Genomic DNA, 22468 nt, shown 5'->3' on the forward strand with positions numbered 1-22468 from the left:
TGGGTATATACCCAAAGGATTATAAATCATGCTGCTATAAAGACACATGCACACGTATGTTTATTGCAGCACTATTCACAATAGCAAAGACTTGGAATCAACCCAAATGTCCATCAGTGACAGATTGGATTAAGAAAATGTGGCACATATACACCATGGAATACTATGCAGCCATAAAAAAGGATGAGTTTGTGTCCTTTGTAGGGACCTGGATGCAGCTGGAAACCATCATTCTTAGCAAACTATCACAAGAACAGAAAACCAAACACCGCATGTTCTCACTCATAGGTGGGAACTGAACAATGAGATCACTTGGACTCGGGAAGGGGAACATCACACACTGGGGCCTATCATGGGGAGGGGGGAGGGGGGAGGGATTGCATTGGGAGTTATACCTGATGTAAATGACGAGTTGATGGGTGCAGCACACCAACATGGCACAAGTATACATATGTAACAAACCTGCACGTTATGCACATGTACCCTACAACTTAAAGTATAATAATAATAAATAAATTAAAAAAAAAAAAGTTGACTTAAAAGTGACAAGAAATTAAATTAGGGATCTACAGAGAGACACATCAATTATAGCAACAGGGGTAAGGGAATAAATTCTACTTGATACGAACGTGACAGGCATTTCTCTATTCTCAATCATCTAATGAGAGTTGAGATTGTTTCCCTATTTTAAACTTAGTTATTGTTGTAAAGAACACTATGAGCACAATTGGATTAATCATACTATTGATTCATGAAGCACTATAAGCATAAAGCACTATAATCATTTATCTAAATGTATGTCACTTTTATGTTTCTTATTTGAGTCTACTACATGTTGGTTATTTATTTAATGAGTCAACAAATACCTAAGACTCCTTCACTTAACTCAAGAACAAAAGCATTATAATTAATCTACATGCTCCTCTATATTAAGAAATCAACTAAAGAAGTACTAATGGCTGGGTGCGGTGGCTCAAGCCTGTAATCCCAGCACTTTGGGAGGCCGAGACGGGTGGATCACGAGGTCAGGAGATCGAGACCATCCTGGCTAACACGGTGAAACCCCGTCTCTACTAAAAAAATACAAAAAACTAGCCGGGCGAGATGGCGGGCGCCTGTAGTCCCAGCTACTCGGGAGGCTGAGGCAGGAGAATGGCGTGAACCCGGGAGGCGGAGCTTGCAGTGAGCTGAGATCTGGCCACTGCACTCCAGCCTGGGCGACAGAGCGAGACTCTGTCTCAAAAAAAAAAAAAAAAAAAAAAAAAGAAGTACTAATGAATGATGATCTCTCAAGATTTGTCCAGTTTCCTGTTTTTTCACTCAAGGAACAGTCACACATCCTGTTCTGTTGGAGATGGGACCTTGGTGGCTTTGTGGAAAGTGAAATGAAACTAGATAAAACCTTCTTGCTCCCTAGCTTGTCTTACTTATTTGAGGTCAAACATAATCCACTTATTGGGCCATCTGCAGGATTTCCTCCTTTGCTCATCCAAGTTCATTTTCCACCTAACTCTGCCTTAAAAGTCTGACCGCCCTGGGCTGCGTGGATGGTCTTCCCTATCCTGCAGGTGTTGTTTGGGGGTCGAAAATGGAAACACCAGCAGGCAGCCGGGAAATAGGAGAGTGGGGTCAGCGTTCCCTCCCTGAAAAGGGGCCTTAAGTTGGCTGCATCCTCCCCCATTGGCCAATATACAGTGCGATTTGCCCCACAGCCAGAGCTGATGTCCAGGATTCAAGAGGTGTGGGTAGGAGTGGCCATTCTCTTCTATATCGGTTAGCTCACTGAAAAAAGTTGTTTCTTTTTCCCCAAGACCTTTGAGCTACAGGCTTGAAAATCCTAGTGCTCAAGGAAGACATACAAGCCCAATAAGCTTCCTCGAGCACTCAAATCACTAACATTTTCTTTAGCTCAGCATAGTAGTCAGTAGGAAACAGAAGAAAAGATAAGATTTTGTGTTTTAAAAGAAGCAAAAGTTATTAAAGAAGAGGAAAGAAAAAATAGTCAAGCAGAACCCCTTCCAGGCCTTTCTAACCAACAAATTTTACATATTGTCTCTAGGTGCTCAATAATATGCAAGGATATGTTTAATATTATAAAACATGAATTGTTTTTTTAAGTAAATTTTAAAGTAAAATTCAAAAGTAATGTGTTTTCTATTAGACCATTTCAAAAGTACAGAAATGACACATATAAAAATACTCATGAGCGCAACGTCTGGAGATAAGCATTTCAAAGTCTGTGCCCTTTTTTCTCTACCCCAGGCTGCCTCTTGTGAACCCCTTCACAGGACTGAAAGCAAAAAGCACCCGAGACAAAACAGTCGACATGGATTTCCAGGTGGGTACAGCAACTTCTAGAATTGTGGCTTCTATAAGATGACTCCTGGGCAGTAGACATTACTTTTTCCATAGTATTTGTATGTGTGGGGAGTTTGACAACAGATGCTATGGTGTATGAAAATATTCCTTTCCAAGATTTCCTTAGATTTTATTCAGATTTTATGTTAACTAGATAATATAATGTTGATTCTATTATTCAGAGTCATTGTTTTTCACCCACCTCAGGTAGAAAATGAGTTGAACCCAAATCATCAGAATATTCAGGGCATCCATCCATACAACCCCCTGACCCATTAGGTAAAATGAACCCCTCAATAATAATGAAAGTATCAATCTCAATTCAATAGATATTCATTGAGGCCCTACTATATGCAGTGCAGTATATTCTAATAAGATGCTGTCAGCGTTTCTGTGAATCCAAAATGTAAACCATTTAATTGGCAAATATTAACTTAGAGCTGGTTTGCCTCTGGCTAGTTTTCCTTTGGTGTGGCCAAAATGTTCCTGGTGAAGCTCACCTTAGCCAAAAGGAGAAGGGCAGGAGGAGTAAAGGACTATAAATTTCGACTTGTTTTTCCCCCATAATGGTCGTCTGCACTACACACAAGGTCACTGTCCTTTCCCGCTGTGTGTGAGTCAAAGGTCTTAGGGAACCATGACCAAAAGCTTAGAATTAAATTAATCTGGGATGACCTCTTTTTTTTTTTTTTTTGAAACAGAGTCTTGCTCTGTCACCCAAGCTGGAGTGCAGTGGTGCAATCTCGGCTCACTGCAAGCTCCGCCTCCCCAGTTCACGCCATTCTCCTGCCTCGGCCTCCCAAGTAGCTGGGACTACAGGTGCCCACCACCATGCCCGGCTAATTTTTTTTTTTTGTAGTTTTAGAGAGACTGGGTTTCACCATATTAGCCAGGATGGTCTCGATTTCATGACCTCGTGATCCGCCCACCTCGGCCTCCCAAAGTGCTGTGATTACAGGCGTGAGCCACCATGGGATGACCTCTTATAAGAGTTTCTTCATACGTAGCTATTCTCTCTATAAAATGTAATAGCCACACTATCATAGATGTAGGCTAAGCCCTAGATATATAAAGATGTGTGTATTGGCCAGGCATGGTGGCTCACGCCTGTAATCTCAGCACTTCGTGAGGCCGAGGCGGGCGGATCACAAGGTCAGGAGTTCGAGACCAGCCTGGCCAACATGGTGAAACCCCATCTCTACTAAAGATACAAAAAATTAGCCAGGCGTGGTAGCGCGTGCCTGTAATCCCAGCTACTTGAGAGGCTGAGGCAAGAGAATCGCTTGAACCTGGCAGGCGGAGGTTGCAGTGAGCCGAGATCACATCATTGCATTCCAGCTTGGGCAACAAGAGCGGAACTCCATCTCAAAAAAACAAAACAAAACAAAACAAAAGATGTGTGTGTGTTTTCTTGTATACACAGTCATGTGCTGAATAATAATGTTTCAGTCAAAGATGGACAAATTATAATGAAACTGCCCTATACTCGTGTAGCATTTTTCTTTTATATTATATTTTTACTATACCTTTTCTATGCTGTGTTTAAATACACAAATACTTATCGCGTATAGCATTCAGTACAGCAACATGCTGTGCAGGTTTGCAGCCTAGGAGCAATAAACTCTACCATATATCCTAGGTGTGTAGTAGGCTATATCATGTAAGTGTGTGTTAAGGGCACTCTACAATATCTGCACAAGGACATCGCCAAAGGATGCATTTCTTAGGATGTATTCCTGTCGTTAAGGGACACATGACTATATATGTGTGCTTGCTGTTTTTTTGTTGTTGTTGTATCTAGTTTTTTTTCTTGTCAGATAACACTGGGCTGTCACAATATGCCAAGCACTGGGCCAAATCCTTTATATGCAGCATGTCAGGAGTTCTCGCAGCCACCCATATGGTAACCACAGGACCTCTGCCTCACAGGTAAGGAAATGGGGCTAGAGAAACCCAAGTTCTTGCCACACAGCTTATCTGTGGTAAGCAGAGGCCCATTTGGACCTATGTACTTCTGATATGACAGGCCCAGGTCTTGACCACTTTGTACATTATATGTATACTCAGATAATTATTGAGCTGTTGAAAAATCAAAGTATCAGAGAAATTTGAGAAGATGAGACCAAGAATCATTCATCTCTCAACTCTTTCCCAGTGGAAATCTACTTTTCTCTATTTTATATTTGTAAGATCACATTTCAAGAAAGGGTTTCATGGCAAAAACATAAATTAAACAACACCATCAGCATAATAAATTACAAAGCCTGAGTTGAACTAGAAGTAACAAAAATTCATGAGAGATTTACAGTCATGAGTTATATTCAAGTTGAGGACTGTCATTTTAGTGGTGAATGGCAGCCCAGTAGCAGAAAGTGGTTAAACAGAAGCAACCTCGGGCCTTTGCAGAGCATATGGGCCTTGTAATTTCTGCTGTGCATAATGCCTGGCTCAGAGTAGTCTATCAAAAACTCATGGTTGGATGACCAGGCACGGTGGCTCACGCCTGTAATCCCAGCACTTTGGAAGGCTGAGGCGGGCAGATCACGAGGTCAGGAGGAGATTGAGACCATCCTGGCCAACATGGTGAAACCCTGTCTCTATTAAAAATACAAAAAAATTAGCTGGGTGTGGTGGCATGCACCTGTAGTCCCAGCTACTCAGGAAGCTGAGGCAGGAGAATCCCTTGAACCCAGGAGGTGGAGGTTGCAGAAAATGAATTTTTCCTCAAACCCCAATCCAAAGTGGACTTTGACTTAGACTTGATTAGTGGAAGTGTTTACGAATTTTGTACAAAATCCAACATCACCACTCGAGGCATGCATGTGATAGACTTGTCATTGTGGTCTGCCCTGCTCATGGTTAGATCATGCTGCATTTGTTACATGTTAATCTCCAGAAAAATGAATACCATTTAAGGTCATATCCATTTTTTAATCAAGAGAGATAGGAAGATCAGAGAAAACTTATGTAATGCATATTGACTAGTACAAAAGAATCACACTAAAAATGTGTATATATTATGCCAGAGAAACAATGTAGTGAGTAGGAGAGGTTGAACCAGATAAATAAACATGGGTGACCTAGAAAAGCTGTTGGTGAGAGAGTAGAACCCTGAAAAAGATGAGGCTGGTCACTTGTATAGACTTCTGCAAAGCTTCTGCTTTGAGAAAATACAGAATTTGGCAACTCCACATAGAGTCACCACATGAATGTTTAGCTAGAAGACTGTTTACAAGCACACTGGTGGTAACTATGGCTTCCCAATTCATAATTATAAACAAAGACTTAATAAACATTTATTGAATGGGATGGCTCTAACTGTCTGCTACTGTGCACATCCCACAAGGCACAATAGTAGGTAGCTATGTCCTGTTTCTCTACATTGTGAATGGTGAGGGTGGATGTAGACGTTTTGGGTATCCTATCCACCTCAAATTTGCCCGATGGAATGCTGGATTCCTTTTTGACAGTGCCGTCATAAAAAATGCACACCAGGAACTGTATGACTTCACCAGGTCTTTCTCGATACCAATATATAGATGTTTCAGAAATTGTTACTCCAGACACCACACATTCCAGGCGGGCTGTTTTTGACAGCATTTTAGTACTGGAAATTTGAGGTTGCTCTAGGTGACCTGCACCATATACACACACTGGGGGGAAAAAATGGGAGGGAGTAAATAAACCAAGAATTTGGAATTTGTAAAAATATATAACAATAGAGAATATCAGTCCAAAGTGATTGGGGGAGCAAAACTACTTACGAGCCCCAAGGACTGCCAGTGTTGACGCGTGGAGCAGTGACAGCATGTCTGCAGGCACTGTGCTCTCTGCCAGGGCAGCCTGGAATCACCGCAAAGAAGCGTTAGACCCCTGTGGCTTGGCTGAGTCCACCAAGTCAAACTTCCCATGGGTGTGGGTGACATGGGGCCTCTTGCATCATTGTAAAGCAGTGTTCTCACCACCTGTTAGCACTTCCAGTCTGTGTAAAGATAGTCCTACGAGGTCTGAGGCCTGAAATCAGACCACATAGTTTAGACAACCACCTCAGACCACACGTCGGCCACCGCAGCAAGTTGTCAGGCTGGTGTCGTTGGTTGTCGGGGCTGTGACATGCAGCCTTGTCTTCTGAGAGCTTGTCTTCAACCAGCTGGAGAGATGTTGATCCGTCAAGCTGCTTAGCTCTGCTCCGCTACCCACACAGCCTGCAGCGCGGGGCCCTTCTGGTCACCTTCATGGAGCTGGGCCCTCCATGCCAGTTTGTTTGCTTCTGTTGAAGATTCAGGTTCCTGTCCCCTCCCTCAGCTACCTGAATAATGTACGTCTCCTGAATCCCTGCTTCTCCTCGATGACAGTTTCCTACTGTCTGTTGTTCTTTCTCTAACCCAAGACATTTAATCTGTCCCAAGGTATTTTTACAAACTGCTGTCCCCCAATGCACCCCTTAAAAGCTGCTGTGCTCCAGATTTCCATTCTTAATTTACACACTGGGAGCTGCGGCTCACTGCCACTGCCCAGCATCGCAAGAGAGTATCAAAACCTTATATCACTGTCCTGGGGAAAGAGCAAAGGTCAAATTATGTTTTCTACCAAATGCATGTCATTTTTGCACCATCATAAAGTAAAAAACATCTTAAGTCGGACCTTAGTTAAATCAAAAACTGTCTGTACCCATATCCAGCTAACTCTGGGACATTTTCAAGTACGTCTGACACGGGATCTCAAACCAAGTCTGCTCATAGCTAGAGTGAACTCATTCCCTTCTCCCAACCCTTATCTTCTTCCGAGTTCCGTGTATGACATGACTACCCCTAGGACATAATGTGACCTTGCCCCAGCTCACCAGCAGCAATGCACCCACATTGCCCAGGCCGGGAACCTGAGTATCAGCCTCAATTCTCCCCTCTAACTAATTCACCACACTCCAATTCCTGAGGATTCTACGTCCTAAACATTTCCTGGCTCACCACTGCCTCCACCTCACGCACTTCCGTGCGTCCCATCTTGGCCCCTCCCACCCACCTTCCCCATGGCCACTAGACTGACCTGGTCATTTTCCTGCTCTAAATTCCTCCCTCGCTCTACCTTGCCTCTGAAGATGAAGCCCAGAGTTCTTAGGATAAGAGGCTCTCTGTGATGTGGCCAGTGCCTCCCTGTCCTTCCATCTTCATTCAGTCACTCTCTGCCTAGAATTCCACGACCCACTTCTGTGGATTGACTTGCAGTTTTTTGTGTTTGGACTGCTTTCTAATCCACTTTCCCTGGCTAATTCCTATTTATCCTTTTGGGCTCAGCCCCAGGCACTCTTCCCCAGGAAGCTTCCCTTACCCAGTAAGTCCGGGATGGAGATGCTTCAAATTGCTTTCTCTTAGCGCCGCCTAGTGTCTTCCTCTCTCCTAGCACCTCCTGCCCAAGCCTTGGCCTGTTTACCCATTTCTCTCTCATTCTGAACTCCAGTTAGAGTTCGCAAGGGAGTAAGATCATGTCCTGTTTATCTCTCTATTCGCAGGTGTTTGTTGAATAGATGAAAGGGTGGAATGAGGGAATGGACGGCCATTGTAGTATTTTTTGTCATTCTGATGTTAATGAAACATTACCATTTAAAATACAGTTTTTAAAGAGTTACCAAGCAATGGACACTTAGTGAATGCCTTTAATGTGTCAAGCACTTTGTAGCCATTATGATATTTAATCCCACAAATTTAGTATAATCTTCACAAGGCCCTACTCAAAGCAGGTCAGGTAATAGGTCAAGGTTTAACAGCTTGTTGGTGACAGATTTAAGATTAATTCTGTCGGGCTGCAAAGCCTGAGCTCTTTGAATAGTTCTCTCTGCCTCTGTTTTCTCATCTATCGAATGAGAATAAAATCACAGCCTACCTTACCGGATGTTGCAAAGAATAAACGTTAGCCCAGGTAGAGTGTTTAGGGCAGTGCCTGACACGGAGCAAGCCCTTGGAAACTGATGGTGATTCCTGTTATACTCTCCCACTCTGTCTTCTGTGACCTTGCCCCAGCTCACCCGCAGCAATGCACCAGTCACGCTCTTGTCTTGATCAGACAGACTAGCTGGGAGGCTCCCCAAAGCAAGTGACGATGAGAGGGAAATAACTTGGGACCATTTCTAAGAAATAAAAGTTGAAAAGTCTGGTGATGATGCCTCTGAAGGTGAGATCACTTAAGAAAGATATAATCTTGGTCTCTAAGCTAGTCTATCACCCTAGAGGTTGAGGCTGAAACCAAGTGGTATAATTCAGAGGGAGATCAATTTTGGACATTGCTGTTTTCTCTGTTTTGGAGATGAGGAAACTGATGGCTAGGAAATTTAAGACCTTGCTCAAGGTCACAGCGTTCATGAAGAGTAGAAGAGTAGAGCAGGTGTTAGTGAGGAGTGAAGGTGGAGGTTTCTGGTGGTGAAGGTTCACTGTAGCGGCAGAGTCTCCTCTTGAGGAAATGAAAGATGTTGTTCTGTAAGGAGGTGACTGGGGAGCTTGCTCCTCCATTTGGCCACTCCCTGATAATCACTATTTCACCAAATTTGCTATTGTTTGGAGTCAAGCACTGAGAGAGGGGGCAGGTAGCAGAGGGGGCATCTCTCTGTGCCCATTCAGTTTTATCAGCACAATTAGAAAAATGAAATGGAGGAGCAACCCCAAAACAGAATGAAAGTTTACTGCTGTACAGCCTCTGTCCTTCTCACACAAGTTGGAAGGCCTTAGCCGTGACCTGAGCCTTCACTGAGGTTGGAGACACTGGGCTGTTTCAGAACCAAGGCGTGGCTTTTTTGCTTTTGCTTTTTTTTTTTTTTTTTTTTTTTTGAGACAGAGTTTCACTCTTGTTGCCCAGGCTGCAGTGCAAATGGCACGATCTCGGCTCACCCCAACCTCTACCTCCCGGGTTCAAGCGATTCTCCTGCCTCAGCCTTCCAAGTAGCTGGGACTACAGGCGTGAGTCTCCATGTCTGGATAATGTATTTTTAGTAGAGACGGAGTTTCTCCATATTGGTCAGGCTGCTGCCAAACTCCCGACCTCAGGTGATCTTCCTGCCTCGGCCTCCCAAAATGCTGGGATTACAGGAGCCACAGTGCCCAGCCTGCAAGGCGTGTCTTAATTATCAATCTCTAGCACAAAAACAGAAGTTGAGAGAGGTGGACAATGAGTGAAGGAATGCGATGGACTGAGTTCCTTCAAAATTGTTTGGACTTTACATTCATTCATCTTTTTTACTAATGTCATCAAGTCACACATAAACTTTCAATCTTCCATTGAAAAGGTGTTTGTTTTTGGTTTTTATTTGTATAACTTTAGGGGGTACAAGTGCAATTTTGTTACACACATGTAATGCATAGTGGTAAAGTCTTGGCTTTTAGTATACCCCACACCTGGATAATACACATTGTGATGTGAAATTACTTAATTTCCATCTGTACTCCTTCTGCCCCCCACCACCTTTACAAGCCTCCAATGTCTCATTCCATACCCTATGTCCATGTGTACACATTATTTAGCTACCACTTACAAGTGAGAACATCCAGTATTTGTCTTTCTATTGCTGAGTTGTTTCACTTTTGATAATGGCCTCCAGTTTCCTCCATGTTTCTGCAAAAAACAGGATTTCATTCTTTTGTATGGATGAGTAGTATTCCATTGTGTGTATATACCACATTTATTATGGATGAATAGTACTCCACTGTGCATATATACCACATTTTCTTTATCTAGTCATCCACTGATGGACATTTAGGTTGATTCCATATTCTTGCTATTATGAACAGTGCCATAATAAATGTATGAATGTGGTCTAATATAATAATTTCTTTTCCTTTGGATGGATATCCAGTCATGGGATTGCTGGATTGAATGGTAGTTCTGTTTTTAGTTCTTGAGAAATGTCCATACTGTTTTCCAGAGAAGTTGTACTAATTTACATTCTCATCAACAGTATATTAAGCGTTCCTTTGAAAAGGCATTTAAATTCAGCTTAGACTTCAAAGAATTTCTTTTTCTTCTGCACATAGAGTGGCAGAGGGGTTTCCTGTTTAGTGCTGGAGGATCAGTAACACAGGTTTTCTTTCATTTATTTTCTGTTAAAGGAGACTGCTTTATACGAAGGTAGTTGGCAGAGTGATCTTATGTGTATGGCTTTGCTTTAATATAAAAATCACAGTCACATAACCTAGCAGACATTTGGCTAAACCCCCTCATTTGTCAGATGGGAGAACAAAAGTCTAGAGAAGCTTGGGATACACACATGCTCCACAGTGGGGTCCTGTTCAAGGAGAAGTGGAAGGCAAAGTCCCAGTGTCTCATCCAGGGAGTATTGCTCACCCTGCCATGGCGACTGTCTACGCACATGAGTTCCTGTGCAGCCTGCCCACCGATGAACGTACTGAGGAGTGCGCAATCTTGTTTCCTATGCTTCTAATTGCTGACTCTATTGCAAAATGGTAACAATCCCAGGGCCCAGAGCCTGGAAGCTGGAAACAGGGGTAGGCTTCCAGTCTCAGCTTTTCAACCATTTTGGGGTAAATCTCAGCCAGTCCTCCACCCTTGAAATCTCTTCCAAAATATTTGATTTGTGCATTCTTCAGGGGAGATGGTCAGACTCTTAAATGATCAGTCTCTAACAGTACTGTCCAATAGAAATAAATGTGAGTCACCAAGGTGAGTCACACACTTAAATTTTTCTAGTTGCAGCATTAAACAAAGTAAAGAGAAACAGGTAAAATTTGTTTTAATGCTATTGGTTTTAGTCCAAGATACCTAAATATAATCATTTCAACGTTTGATCATTATAAAATTTATTTCATTTTTTAACACTAGATCTTCAAAATGTGATTTTGGACATACAGCCCATCTCAGCTTGGACTATTGTACTTGGTATGTTTCCCATGCTCAATAGCCACATGTGGCTAGTGGCACCCAGATTCAGGTGCACAGATCATCCTGCAAAGGCTTCAGAGACAATGAACGGGAGCATCTTTAAACAGGCCCCTTTCAATGAGATAGATCACTGAATCTGCACAGGCTGAGAGCCTCGTCCGTAGTGGGACTGCGGAAGGGACCTCCAGGATAGATGGGGAGGTGAGGGACAGGGGACAGGACTTTTTTGCTTCTATGCCCCAGGGAAAGCCAAGGGACCAAGAGTTAGTGAAAATGCCCAAGGCCTTGTTGGATTTGGAGGAAGAGTCCTTTTTGTGCAGGCCTGGGGTGGCGTGCAGGGCTGCTCAGGTCCCAGGCAGTGCAGTAGTTCATGCCCTCGATGCCTGTCTCCAGCTTCAGCGCTGCCAGGGTGCAGCTGCTGCCATCCTTGGCTGTGATTTTATCTACTTTCAAGATGGAATCCCACTGCACATCCAACGTGGACATGGCCAGCTGGTGGAGCCCCTCAGGGACCTGGCCCTTCTGCTGCCGGTACCAGTGGATGTAGCTGATCCTGGTGCAGACCAAGCACTGCAGGATGACCGAGTTTCCCTAGCGCCCCAGGACATGGGCCAGCTGCTCCGGCCTGATGAGCCACCAGCCAGCTGTCAGGGAGACAGCAGTGAGGTAGGGATGACCCAAAGCCTCGCCACCTCTCCACAGGTCCTTAGGTAGGAGACTGACCTGGAAACAGGATGGACCAAAGGAAGGCAAGGCGGCCCAGCACGTCTCTGATCCTGACCAGGGGAGAGGAGCCCAGAGTGACCTGTTTCAAACTGTGGACCTGAGCCACACTTTTCTGAGTTATGGTAACAGCCAGCTTAGGGCCTGAACTGCTGTTTCCCTTGTGGTGCAAGGAGGTAACCAATGAGAGAAATGGGGGAGGAAGAAAGAAGTCCCAGAGGAGAGACAGAAATCTGACCACAAGATGAAGGGTGAGATGACCAATAGCTAGAGTTCTAAAAAAGGCTTAAAGAGTGTCAATGGTATAATTAGCGAAACTCTTGGACTGCACTAATTGGTTTATGGTCATTGCTTTATTAAATCCTTAAATAACTCTATAGGATAAATGTTATCTCCAATTTAGAAATGAAGGAGTAAGACTGTTTTTTAAAGTAGCTTTTCCAAGGCTGTAACACCTAAGGAGAATCAGAGTTGGGACAGAAACCAGGCCTGACTGGTGACAAACCTCCTGCTTCATGTAACCATCCTATACTCAGAGAACAATGCGTGTGCTGCTTGCTCCAGAGGAAGGGACAAACAAAAAACAGCAATCCCTGACAAAAACCCATGCCCACGTCTGAGCCAGCTTCAGAGCATGGCACCCAGAGGTCCTAGTAGAAGGAGTTTTTCAGTGCCCTAAAATAACATGATAGCTGTGTAGTCTTGGGCAAGTTATTTCACCTGTTTTCCCTCATCTGTAAAGAGGGGTGTCATGGGGCCACGTGGAGAGTAAACAGGAGAATGTGAGCAGAGCACGCAGCACAGTCCCAGCTGCATAGACCATGCTCAGGAAATGTGGGGTGTTGTTATTGCACCTGGAAACTGGATGGGTTCCAGTAAATGATCTCTGGGGTTTGCACAAAGTAAAAATTATAGGGACTAATGCAGTTTTCAAGAACCAGGTGTGTGTGTGTGTGCGTGCGTGTGTGTGTGTGTGTGTGTGTCCAAAAGAAGAAGGCTAAGCCAAACCAGCAGACAGAGAGGGCCTGGAGGCAGGACTAGCTCATTCTCTGCCAGTGGCATGTCCTTGGAAATGGTGAAGATAGGGCGTTGGGAAGGACACATCTGCCAGAGGCTTGGAGAAATAGACCCAGCCTTGACTTCCTACTGAAATGAAGGTCAATTTTCAGCTTTGCTAATGATAACCAGGACCTCCTGAGTAGTCAAAGAGATGGCCATGAGGGGAAGGCTGTGGGCACGGCAAGAAAAGGGGTCTGACTTGGGAAGGGAAGTTGTGAGTCCCTGGGCTCCCACGACCAAACCCAGTTCCTGAGTTTCCCTCCTGTGGCAAAAACTGAAAGTCATGATTCCAGTTTTCAGCATTCTCACATGCAGGGCTTAGGGTTGTGCAGAGTTGGTGAGAAGGTGGTCAAATACAAAGCAAGCAGAACATTTTGACAGAGGGATATTCTGGGGCTATCATTTATACCCTCTGTAGACCTCTAGCCCAGTGGTGGGCTAGACTAATGGAAAAGAAAGTGACAACTATGGTCAGAACATGTCAACACAGGGAAACGACAGGTAGAAAGTGCAAAATACAGACAGTGAGCTATGAAAATGGGCAAATTGTTTGTCTTTAATATTTCTCTATTTTTTAGATATTTTTAGCAGTAAGAAAAATATTATTTTGGAGGAGAAAAAATTTATAACCACTACCTTTGTTTTCCATATTCGAATTGGCTATTTATTGTACCTTGTGCTTATAAGGCGCAATATGCACATGAAAACAGTGATATGTTTCACTTTAGTCTCGTCATAACAAATCAAACCATGTTAGAGTCACATCTGAGGTAATATACCAAGTCAACATGGCATTGCATAATGAAGTGCAGTGTAAAGCCTCATCCTGAAGGCTTATCTTGAAGGTAAATTTAATAGGAAAAAAAAAAAAAACTTCAGTAATGCTTACAGGATACTTACGGCATCACTGATTTATGCACAAGCTTGGTTATTACTATTCTATAATAAATTTGGTTGACTTTTGGACAACCTCATTAGTGAGAATAATTTTTGTAAAGTTTCCACTTTCTAATTTTTTTGTTTGTTTATTTCAATAGTTTGGGGGCAATAGGTAGCTTTTGGTTACATGGATAAGTTATTTTGTGTTGTCAGTGTTCAAAACTATGTTTCTCTTCATTGCTGTTTTAACCGTTTTAATTCAATTGCGATCATTAAAGACTCAAAAGTTGTTAGCAACAGCCAACCATATATTTTGTTTGTTTGTTTGTTTCTTTGAGACAGGGTCTCATTCTTTAGCTCAGGCTGGAGTACAGTGGTGTGATCTCCGCTCATTGCAACTTCCACCTCCTGGGTTCAAGCGATTCTCCTGCCTCAGCCTCCCGACTAGCTGGGATTACAGGTGCGTGCCACCACACCTTGCTAACTTTTGTATTTTTGGTAGAGATGGGGTTTCGCCATGTTGGCCAGACTGGTCTTGAACTCCTGACCTCAGGTGATCTGCCCACCTTGGCCTCCCAAAGTGCTGGGATTACAGGTGTGAACCACTGCACCCAGCCCAACCATAGATTCTAATAGCATCTGCAGTAAACCTGCAGCCACACATTCTGTCTGGTGGCATTTGCTTTCCTTTCCTCTACTTGTCTTCCCAATTAGGTGGGCCTGTGCTCTTCTCCATGTAGCACTTGCAGGTTCTATTTGTCTAAATTAGACACATGTTTAAAATAATAACGGGAAAAATCTTGGGCAAAACGCAGTCAAGATGTAGGTGGGCTTGCCCTCTCAAGCCCTTGGGTGGCTTTTTAAGGATGCTGACCAAGATCCCAGATCTCCAGGGAAAGAGAAATGCGATGCTGAGCGAGGGAGAGGTGTGTCCCCTCATCCCATGTCATCCAGTCACTGCCCAGGTGGAAGCAGACCTCAGCCAGCCTGGGGTATGGCTGCAGTGGTGGGGAAGAGCAGATCCAGGCTGAGGCGGCCCCTGCATGAAGATCCAGCAACTGAGGGCTGGACCTTTAAAGTCACGCATCCTCTGCATCTTCCACGTGATTTATCTGACCCAGGACAGCGCTCTTCTGGCCATCCTAGAATCTGAGAACTCATGTAATCGGACTTTGTCACTTTGTCATGTAGGATAAATTGGGTGTTCACAGGATGACAGTTATTAGTGAAATTGACAAGACTGGGACACCAGAAAGAGGAATGCCACTGAAGGGTTTTGATAAGAAGACTGTGGATAAAATTGAATTTTGTTTCCAATTTGCAACTTCATAGCACTGTTTGTTGAATAAAACTTTTTGTTAAATCTATTTTGTGGGAATTAGTAATCCTCTATTTCAGCTTTATCGAGGTATAATTGATAAATAAAATTACATATTCCAGGTATACAACATAATGTTTTGGCAAATGTATACATTGTGAAATGGTTACCACAATCAAGCTAATTAATACAGTCATCATCTCACATCATTACCTTTGGGTTTGTATGGTGAGAACATTTAAGACTGACTCTCAGTAAGCTTCAAGTGTACAATATAGTATTACTAAGTATAGTCACCATGCTGTATTCCAGATGTCCAGAACTTATTCATCATAGAACTGCAGGTTTATATCCTTTGACCAACATCTGCACCTCCCTACCCCTATTTATTTTTGCTATGTTTTGTAATATACATGATGCATTTCTATTCTGGTTCATGGTTCATAGTTATAAATAAGTGTACCTATATATTAGGGGTTTATTCTTCAATAAAATTATGCCTTAATTTGATTATGAAAAACTCTTAATTTTTTTTTAAAGCTATAGTAATTAACATATTGTGCTCTTGGCACAAGAATACACAACATAGGGACTCAGCCCCATGTGTAAAGTTGAAGTTGTGCACACACAGCCACCGCACCTCTGGCTGTGTCTTTAGAGAAACTGGCAAAAGTACAAGCCAACATGCACAGTGGAGAAGAAGAGAGAGCAGAAGGGGCTGAGTGAGCATATGGAAACTTCACCATCACAAAGGTGGCCTTGAACTGAGAGTTAAGGATGGGTTAGGTCAGTAATTTGGGGAGAAACTGGCTCTCCACTTTAAGATTCCTAACTCCCACCCCACGCACAAAAGGTAGATCAAACAAATACATGTGCAGAAGAAAACCTTCAAGGTATTGAGAGAATAAAAACGAGAATATGTTTATGCTTCAAAGTAAGGGACAGGCTTTCTTTTTTTATTTTTTTATTTTTTTTAAATTTATTTATTATTATTATACTTTAAGTTGTAGGGTACATGTGCATAACATGCAGGTTTGTTACATATGTATACTTGTGCCATGTTGCTGTGCTGCACCCATCAACTCGTCATTTACATCAGGTATAACTCCCAATGCAATCCCTCCCCCCTCCCCCCTCCCCATGATAGGCCCCGGTGTGTGTTGTTCCCCTTCCTGAGTCCAAGTGATCTCATTGCTCAGTTCCCACCTATGAGTGAGAACATGCGGTGTTTGGTTTTCTGTTCTTGTGATAGTTTGCTAAGAATGATGGTTTCCAGCTGCATCCAGGTCCCTACAAAGGACACAAACTCATCCTTTTTTATGGCTGCATAGTATTCCATGGCATATATGTGCCACATTTTCTTAATCCAGTTTGTCACTGATGGACATTTGGGTTGATTCCAAGTCTTTGCTATTGTGAATAGTGCCGCAATAAACATACGTGTGCATGTGTCTTTATAGCAGCATAATTTATAATCCTTTGGGTATATACCCAGTAATGGGATGGCTGGGTCATATGGTACATCTAGTTCTAGATCCTTGAGGAATCGCCATACTGTTTTTATGCTTCAAAGTAAGGGACAGGCTTTCTTAAAAAGGTGTGATCCCCGAGGAAGGAGAGCAAGTTAAAGCAGATTCATTTAGCACACAACCTTTTCTTGCCTGAGGTCACAGGAAGCCAGAAGGAACTGCGGTTGTGGGATTATCGTGCAAAAGTGTGAGAATCTGTCAAAGCAGCAGTTTGAGGGGTTGGGAGAGATTAGAGTGAGGCGGATTTGGTGAGCTGCGAGGGAGCCCATGAGCAGCTTTCCAGAATACCTTCATGTGTCAGGCTCAGGACAGTCCCTTGATTTCTTGCCACCAGCGCAGCAGTTTTCAAAAGTCAGTTTGAATAAGAATCAGCTCTGGAGGTTATTTTAAAATGCACCTTTTCACCCTTCATTCCAAGATTCTGTCTTATTGTGTTGGGTGCTTCCCAGAACCTGTACTTTATTATTATTATTATTAAAAGCCTCATGTGCTTCTGATTCAGGTGGTCCATGGAGTTCACTTTGAGAAACACTCTTCTAGGAGCCAGGCTGATTCAAGGTTTAGGGTTCTGGAAGAAAGAGGAACCAATAGACAAGAAACCAGATACACATGAACCCAGTACTGCTCCCCTTCAGTATTCTGGACTCTGGATTTCTCAAGCTTCTCTGTCATTATTCAGAAACCTCTTCCTCATGACCACATTTGTTTCATCTCATTCCTGCGTACCAGGGCCTTTGACACATCAGCTGTGATATTTTCTAAACAGAAATTAATTATTCACAGTAAGTGTTGCTTACCTGCTTTCTTCTCCTGTTGTTTCCTAATTACTTTCTTATTCTTTACACCAGCCATGTGCTTCCAATTCACCAATTAGAATGAAGGACTGCATTTTGAGACAGGAAGAGTCATTTTCTAAGACCTGCCTCAAAGTCAAGACATTTTCAAGAGAAAAAGATTTAAGACAGGTTACAATAGCCAGAGTGTGAGCTCCAGTCAGTGAAAGAGAATAAGCCATACGGGTTCCAAATGGAATAAAGGAATGTAGCCTGCCTGGACTACCCAGGAGTGGAGGGCAGCCTCCTTGTTTTATGTCCATTCATCACATCCACTCTGATATTCTCAGACACAGGGTAGACACCACAGTCAGTCCATCCACCTATGGGATTGCACTTTTAGATAGACTTGGGCCTTTAAAACTAACATTAGAGTGGGAGCTTCTATGCGTCCTCACTCTAATGGGGGACCACGTTGACAATATGGGTTTCTTGGTATCAAAGTTAGCTCAGATGCTGTCTCCAACAGCCTTGAAAGACCTGGTTATTCCCCTTCCCTAGGTGTATAAATTTCTCAGGTAATTGGTCTTCCATCTTTTGCAGGAAAAGGCTCAGAGAATCACTACCATATATACTTGCTAGAACATTACAAGGTTCTCCCTCAAGACAATCTGCCTTCCCCTTCATTCAAAGGACTCTGAGTTGGAGAATGGGAGGAGCTGACATCATTCTTTCATTCATCTTCTCTTAATATGTTCCAATTACATATATAGATGAGATATGTATATACATGTATATATGGAAAATATATGTGGAATACCATTGTGGTAGCCCAATTTCCTTACCCCTAGGAACACTGTGGTTTATTAGTTGTCACCCCAGATTTCTGTTGAACAGAGCTCCTTGGCTGCTTTTCTGGCTTTACGTCTTCTCACACTAATTCTGCCCATTTGGACTCTTATTTTGAAATCACATCATTTCCATTGACTCTAGGGAGCTAATTCCTTAACAGCATCTCCTATAGTCATCCCCACAGAGCACAGCGTCCACCGAGACTCTCAAGAATGCTGATGCCTCCTATTTCAGAACATGCCTTGTCTTCCTAATTCAGAGGGTTCTCTGGGTTCTCGCAGGGAATACAGTTATCCAGTGAGTTCTCAGGTTTAGTGGGAAAGTCCACTCTAGCATGCCTACCTCTCGAAGTCTTTTCATGCCTTCCTCCATAACTCCGTTCAGGCAACTCTGACATCTCCGTATCATGTCATGTGACCAAGGTTTCCTGCATGTTTCCATGGAGCCATCCCAGGAGTGTCTAAGGACCAACACCAGGAGCCCTGTCAGGGTAATACATTATGAAAATACCTCTGTAGAATTAAACTCTGCTTCTTCAGGCTTACATTCCATAATCCACCACTGAGCACCCTCCAAATCTACTTCTAGTCATGTTCTCCATGTCGGCCAGGACGTGTGAACTCCTTGAGTGGATAATCCTTCCATCGCTCAGCAGGGCTGTAGTCTTCCCCAATGGCCCATGCTAAGACCTGATCCAAATTATCAGTCTAATATCCAGAGGGGAGATGGAGTGAATTCTGCTGCAAGGCAAGCGTCAGATCCTTCAGATGCTCACATTACAGCAGGGATGCTTGCGATGGTTCAAAACCTGTGATACAACTCGTAGGTTGGCATATCTATGACAATCACTTTTTTACCCATTCTCATGCAGACCAATAGTACTATGATTTGATATGTCAACGAAAATATCAGTTTGTCCAAAAGATAGCAGATCTGATACATGTTAGGTGTCTTATGGAAGTGCAAAGTTGTTATTCCAATATTTATCCTGAGCAGTGAATAAGCACTATTTCAGCCATGATCTATAGACAATAATTGGATAAATGCTTGAGAGCAGCTGGTCTTCCTATAGAGTTTCCTAAATGTATCCCTCTACAGATCAGTCCATGAGGAACTTGTCTGTCTTAGGAAGCAGAAGGAATGGGTCTCCATCAGCCCCTAGAAGAGCTGAAAGAACTTCGCTGTCAGCCAGGCTGCATGGCTGACACAGCTGGGAGATTGTAGTTTAGACTTTAGGTAACTCATGAGGGTGGGGTAGAGAACAGGGTGCAGCTGGTGCCAGCACCATGTTGGCTAAACTGGTTGCAATCTCCTGGCCTCAAGTGATCCTAACAACCGGACTACCCAAATGCTGGGATTACAGGATGAGCCACCGGGCCTGGCCAGTATTATTATTACTAACACAGTAATTATTGTATAAAAATTCCTGATAGATCAATGATGCCATCATTAAATAATCAATGCATAAAAACATTCAAATACATGATATAGATTTCTTTATGCACACTTATGAGGTATGTGCACCTTTAGAAGTCAGACAGAAAATCCAGATACCCGAAAATAAAAGATTGATTAAAATGTATAAAAACCCAAATCGAATATCAGAACGAAAACATAAATACGGCATTGAAATAGAAACAATACATACTCCGCTATGAAAAACAGAGTGAAAAGGCTCAAATGAACTGATAAAAATATTGTTACCTATAGGGTGAGGGAGAAAAGAGGAACGAGGAATCTACAATGGAAGTTAAAATCTTCAAATGAATCTTCTTTTATAATTTTAACTTCAGCTCCATGTAAATGTTTTATATATACAAAACAAAGACGAAACAAAACAAAGTAATACAATAAACTTCCAAAATATAAAAATGAAAACTTAACAATTAAAGTAGCTGTATCAATGTTGGCATGAACAAATAGAGAAAAATTATTTCATATGATTTTGTGGAAAAAGTAGTTTGATTATGTACCCAAAAAGGAAGGAAAGAGAGATAAAAGCAAAGAAGAAAGGAAGGAAAAAAAGGAAGGAGAATGGATGGAAGGAAAAAGGGAGGAAGGGAGGGAAGGAAGGAATGAGGGAGGGAGGGAGGGATGGAGGGATGGAAGGAGGAAGGGAGAGTGAGAAAAATAATAAAAGCAAGCAAAGAAGTAAGAAAGAAGAGAGAGAGAATAAAAGGGAGGGCAGAGGGAGAGAATGTTCACCTGCATATCTAGGCCTGGTGTTTTAGTGGTAATTATGGCATTGCTTATATTGTTATAGACATAAGGAATAAGCACCACTCTCGGCTGTGATCTCTGGATCATGGGATACACGATTCAGTATAAATACCCTTCCCATTTGCTGTCCAAAATATCTTGCTTCACAGCTGGACCCTAGGTGTACCTGTCTGTCCTAGGCAGCAGAGTGAGTGGGCCTCCCCCACGTCCTAGGAGAACTAAAGAACCTTGCTCTCAGCCAGGCTGCTTCGCTAAGGCTTAGCTGAGATGGCAGCTTGGTCTTCAGGGACGTCCTGGGGGAGGGTGGGGAACAGGGGGCAGCTGCTGCCAGGGGAGTGTAATCCTGTAGGGGAGATCAGGAGTTAAGCTGTGTTTCTCTTGTTCAGCGTACAGTAAATTGGGTGGCAGGAAGTGAGAGGGGGTGGTTCTGTCTTGTGTACTAGAAGCAGCCACACGGCAGATTTTCAGTGTGGTGTTCAGCAGGTCTGAATCACTGTGCCTGTCCCAGTTGGCACAGTAATAGACCCCAGAATCATTTTCAATTAGATTTTGCAGTCTCAATCTCAAGTTCCTCCTCCTTGTGCTTCCATAACTATCATACTTTCCTGAACTGATTCCTGATTCCAACACAACCCTGGAGTTGGAGGAGTCATAGTACAGAAGACGCTGTGGGGCCTTCCCCTCCTGGTGTAGGTACCAGTGGATGTAGAAGCTACTGACTTCAGGAAGATCACAGGTGATTTCAGCAGATGACCCAGTCGGCCTGGTGACTGACTTTGTTCTCCCTTCCAAATTGGAAGATTTCTGACTGGCTGCAATGGAAGCAACATAAAATATAATGAGTCATTCCTTAGTACGGCACCCCTTGCAAAAGAAGAAAACAAAACAAAACAAAACCTCTCTATAGGCAGCACACTCACCAGGAGACAGGAGAGCTAGAAGCAGGACTGGGGCCCACCACATGCCTTCCTCTCTTGGGCCTTGGAAGGAAAGGGATCAGATGAAGAGGAGCAGAAGATCCTCTCAAAACTCAGGTCCCACTCAGCAAGGAAGTGATCCCTAGCACAGAAGACAGTAGGAGGAGCTGGTCTTTCTGAGACACAGGCAGAGAGAAGTGGCTGAGGATCTGTCTCAGGGGACTCCCAAGCCTTCCTCCCAGCAGGGGTGGTGCCTGGGAGGACCAGGCAGTGGAGCTCCTGGCTCTCTGCTCAGGTCCATTCTCCTGCGCCCTCTTGTGGCAGCTGAGAGCAGGCCCTCTGCAGGAGAGAGCCAGGGGCGTGGAGAGCCCAGGCCTGCAGCAGAGGGAGCGCAGATGTGGGGAAAGCCGACCCTTGCACCAGCTAGCCATGGCCCTTGGGAGAGGGCAGTCCCACAGCAGGCTCACAACCTGCTCTTCAGAGTTGCAGCAGCTAATGCTAATGCCAGGACCTTCTCCTGCCAGGAAGTCTCTGATTAGGGAAATGAACCACCTTGCTTTTCACATCTGCAAGGACACTTGGAGGTACCACCCAAGGCGTATGTTTATTGCAGCACTATTCACAATAGCGAAGACTTGGAATCAACCCAAATGTCCATCAATGATAGACTGGATTAAGAAAATATGGCACATATACACCATGGAATACTATGTAGCCATAAAAAAGCATGAGTTCATGTTCTTTGTAGGGACATGGATGAAGCAGGAAACCATCATTCTCAGCAAACTAGCACAAGGAAAGAAAACCAAACACCGCATGTTCTCACTCATAGGTGGGAATTGAACAATAAGAACACATGGGCTCAGGGTAGGGAGCATCACACAGTGGGGCCTGTAGTGAGGTGGGGGGAGGGAGGAGGGTTTGCACTGGCAGAAATACCTAATGTAGATGATGAGT

At 43.5% G+C, this 22468-nt stretch overlaps 1 protein-coding gene and 1 long non-coding RNA gene across 11 annotated transcripts in view; both read right to left on the reverse strand.

Moving 5' to 3' along the window:
- The window catches only part of LOC103882891 (T cell receptor gamma constant 1), a 126456-nt gene extending 119587 nt beyond the window's left edge, over positions 1–6869 (reverse strand). For 8 of the 9 annotated variants that reach the window (XR_004183257.1, XR_004183259.1, XR_004183258.1 and 5 more), the window contains exons 1-3: positions 6123–6869; positions 5695–6011; positions 5482–5484 (exon numbers count right to left, since the gene is read on the reverse strand). Coding sequence is in view for 5 of the 9 variants with exons in the window: in XM_031665374.1 (XP_031521234.1) it covers positions 5482–5484; positions 5695–6011; positions 6123–6168 (366 nt within the window). In the remaining 4 variants the exon portion in view is untranslated. Of the gene's footprint in view, positions 1–5481; positions 5485–5692; positions 6012–6122 lie in introns of all 9 variants that reach the window. The other variant, XM_031665370.1, reaches the window with a different exon arrangement.
- LOC116268535 overlaps positions 1–21756 on the reverse strand; it is a 102255-nt gene extending 80499 nt beyond the window's left edge. Inside the window, exons 1-2 of one of the 2 annotated variants that reach the window (XR_004183261.1) lie at positions 21515–21756; positions 21092–21406 (exon numbers count right to left, since the gene is read on the reverse strand). This is a non-coding gene — a long non-coding RNA (uncharacterized LOC116268535). Of the gene's footprint in view, positions 1–21090; positions 21407–21514 lie in introns of both variants that reach the window. The other variant, XR_004183260.1, reaches the window with a different exon arrangement.
- Between the last annotated feature and the right edge of the window lie 712 nt (positions 21757–22468).

Source organism: Papio anubis, chromosome 4 (genome assembly GCF_008728515.1).
Source record: "Papio anubis isolate 15944 chromosome 4, Panubis1.0, whole genome shotgun sequence".
Classification (NCBI taxonomy): domain Eukaryota; kingdom Metazoa; phylum Chordata; class Mammalia; order Primates; family Cercopithecidae; genus Papio; species Papio anubis.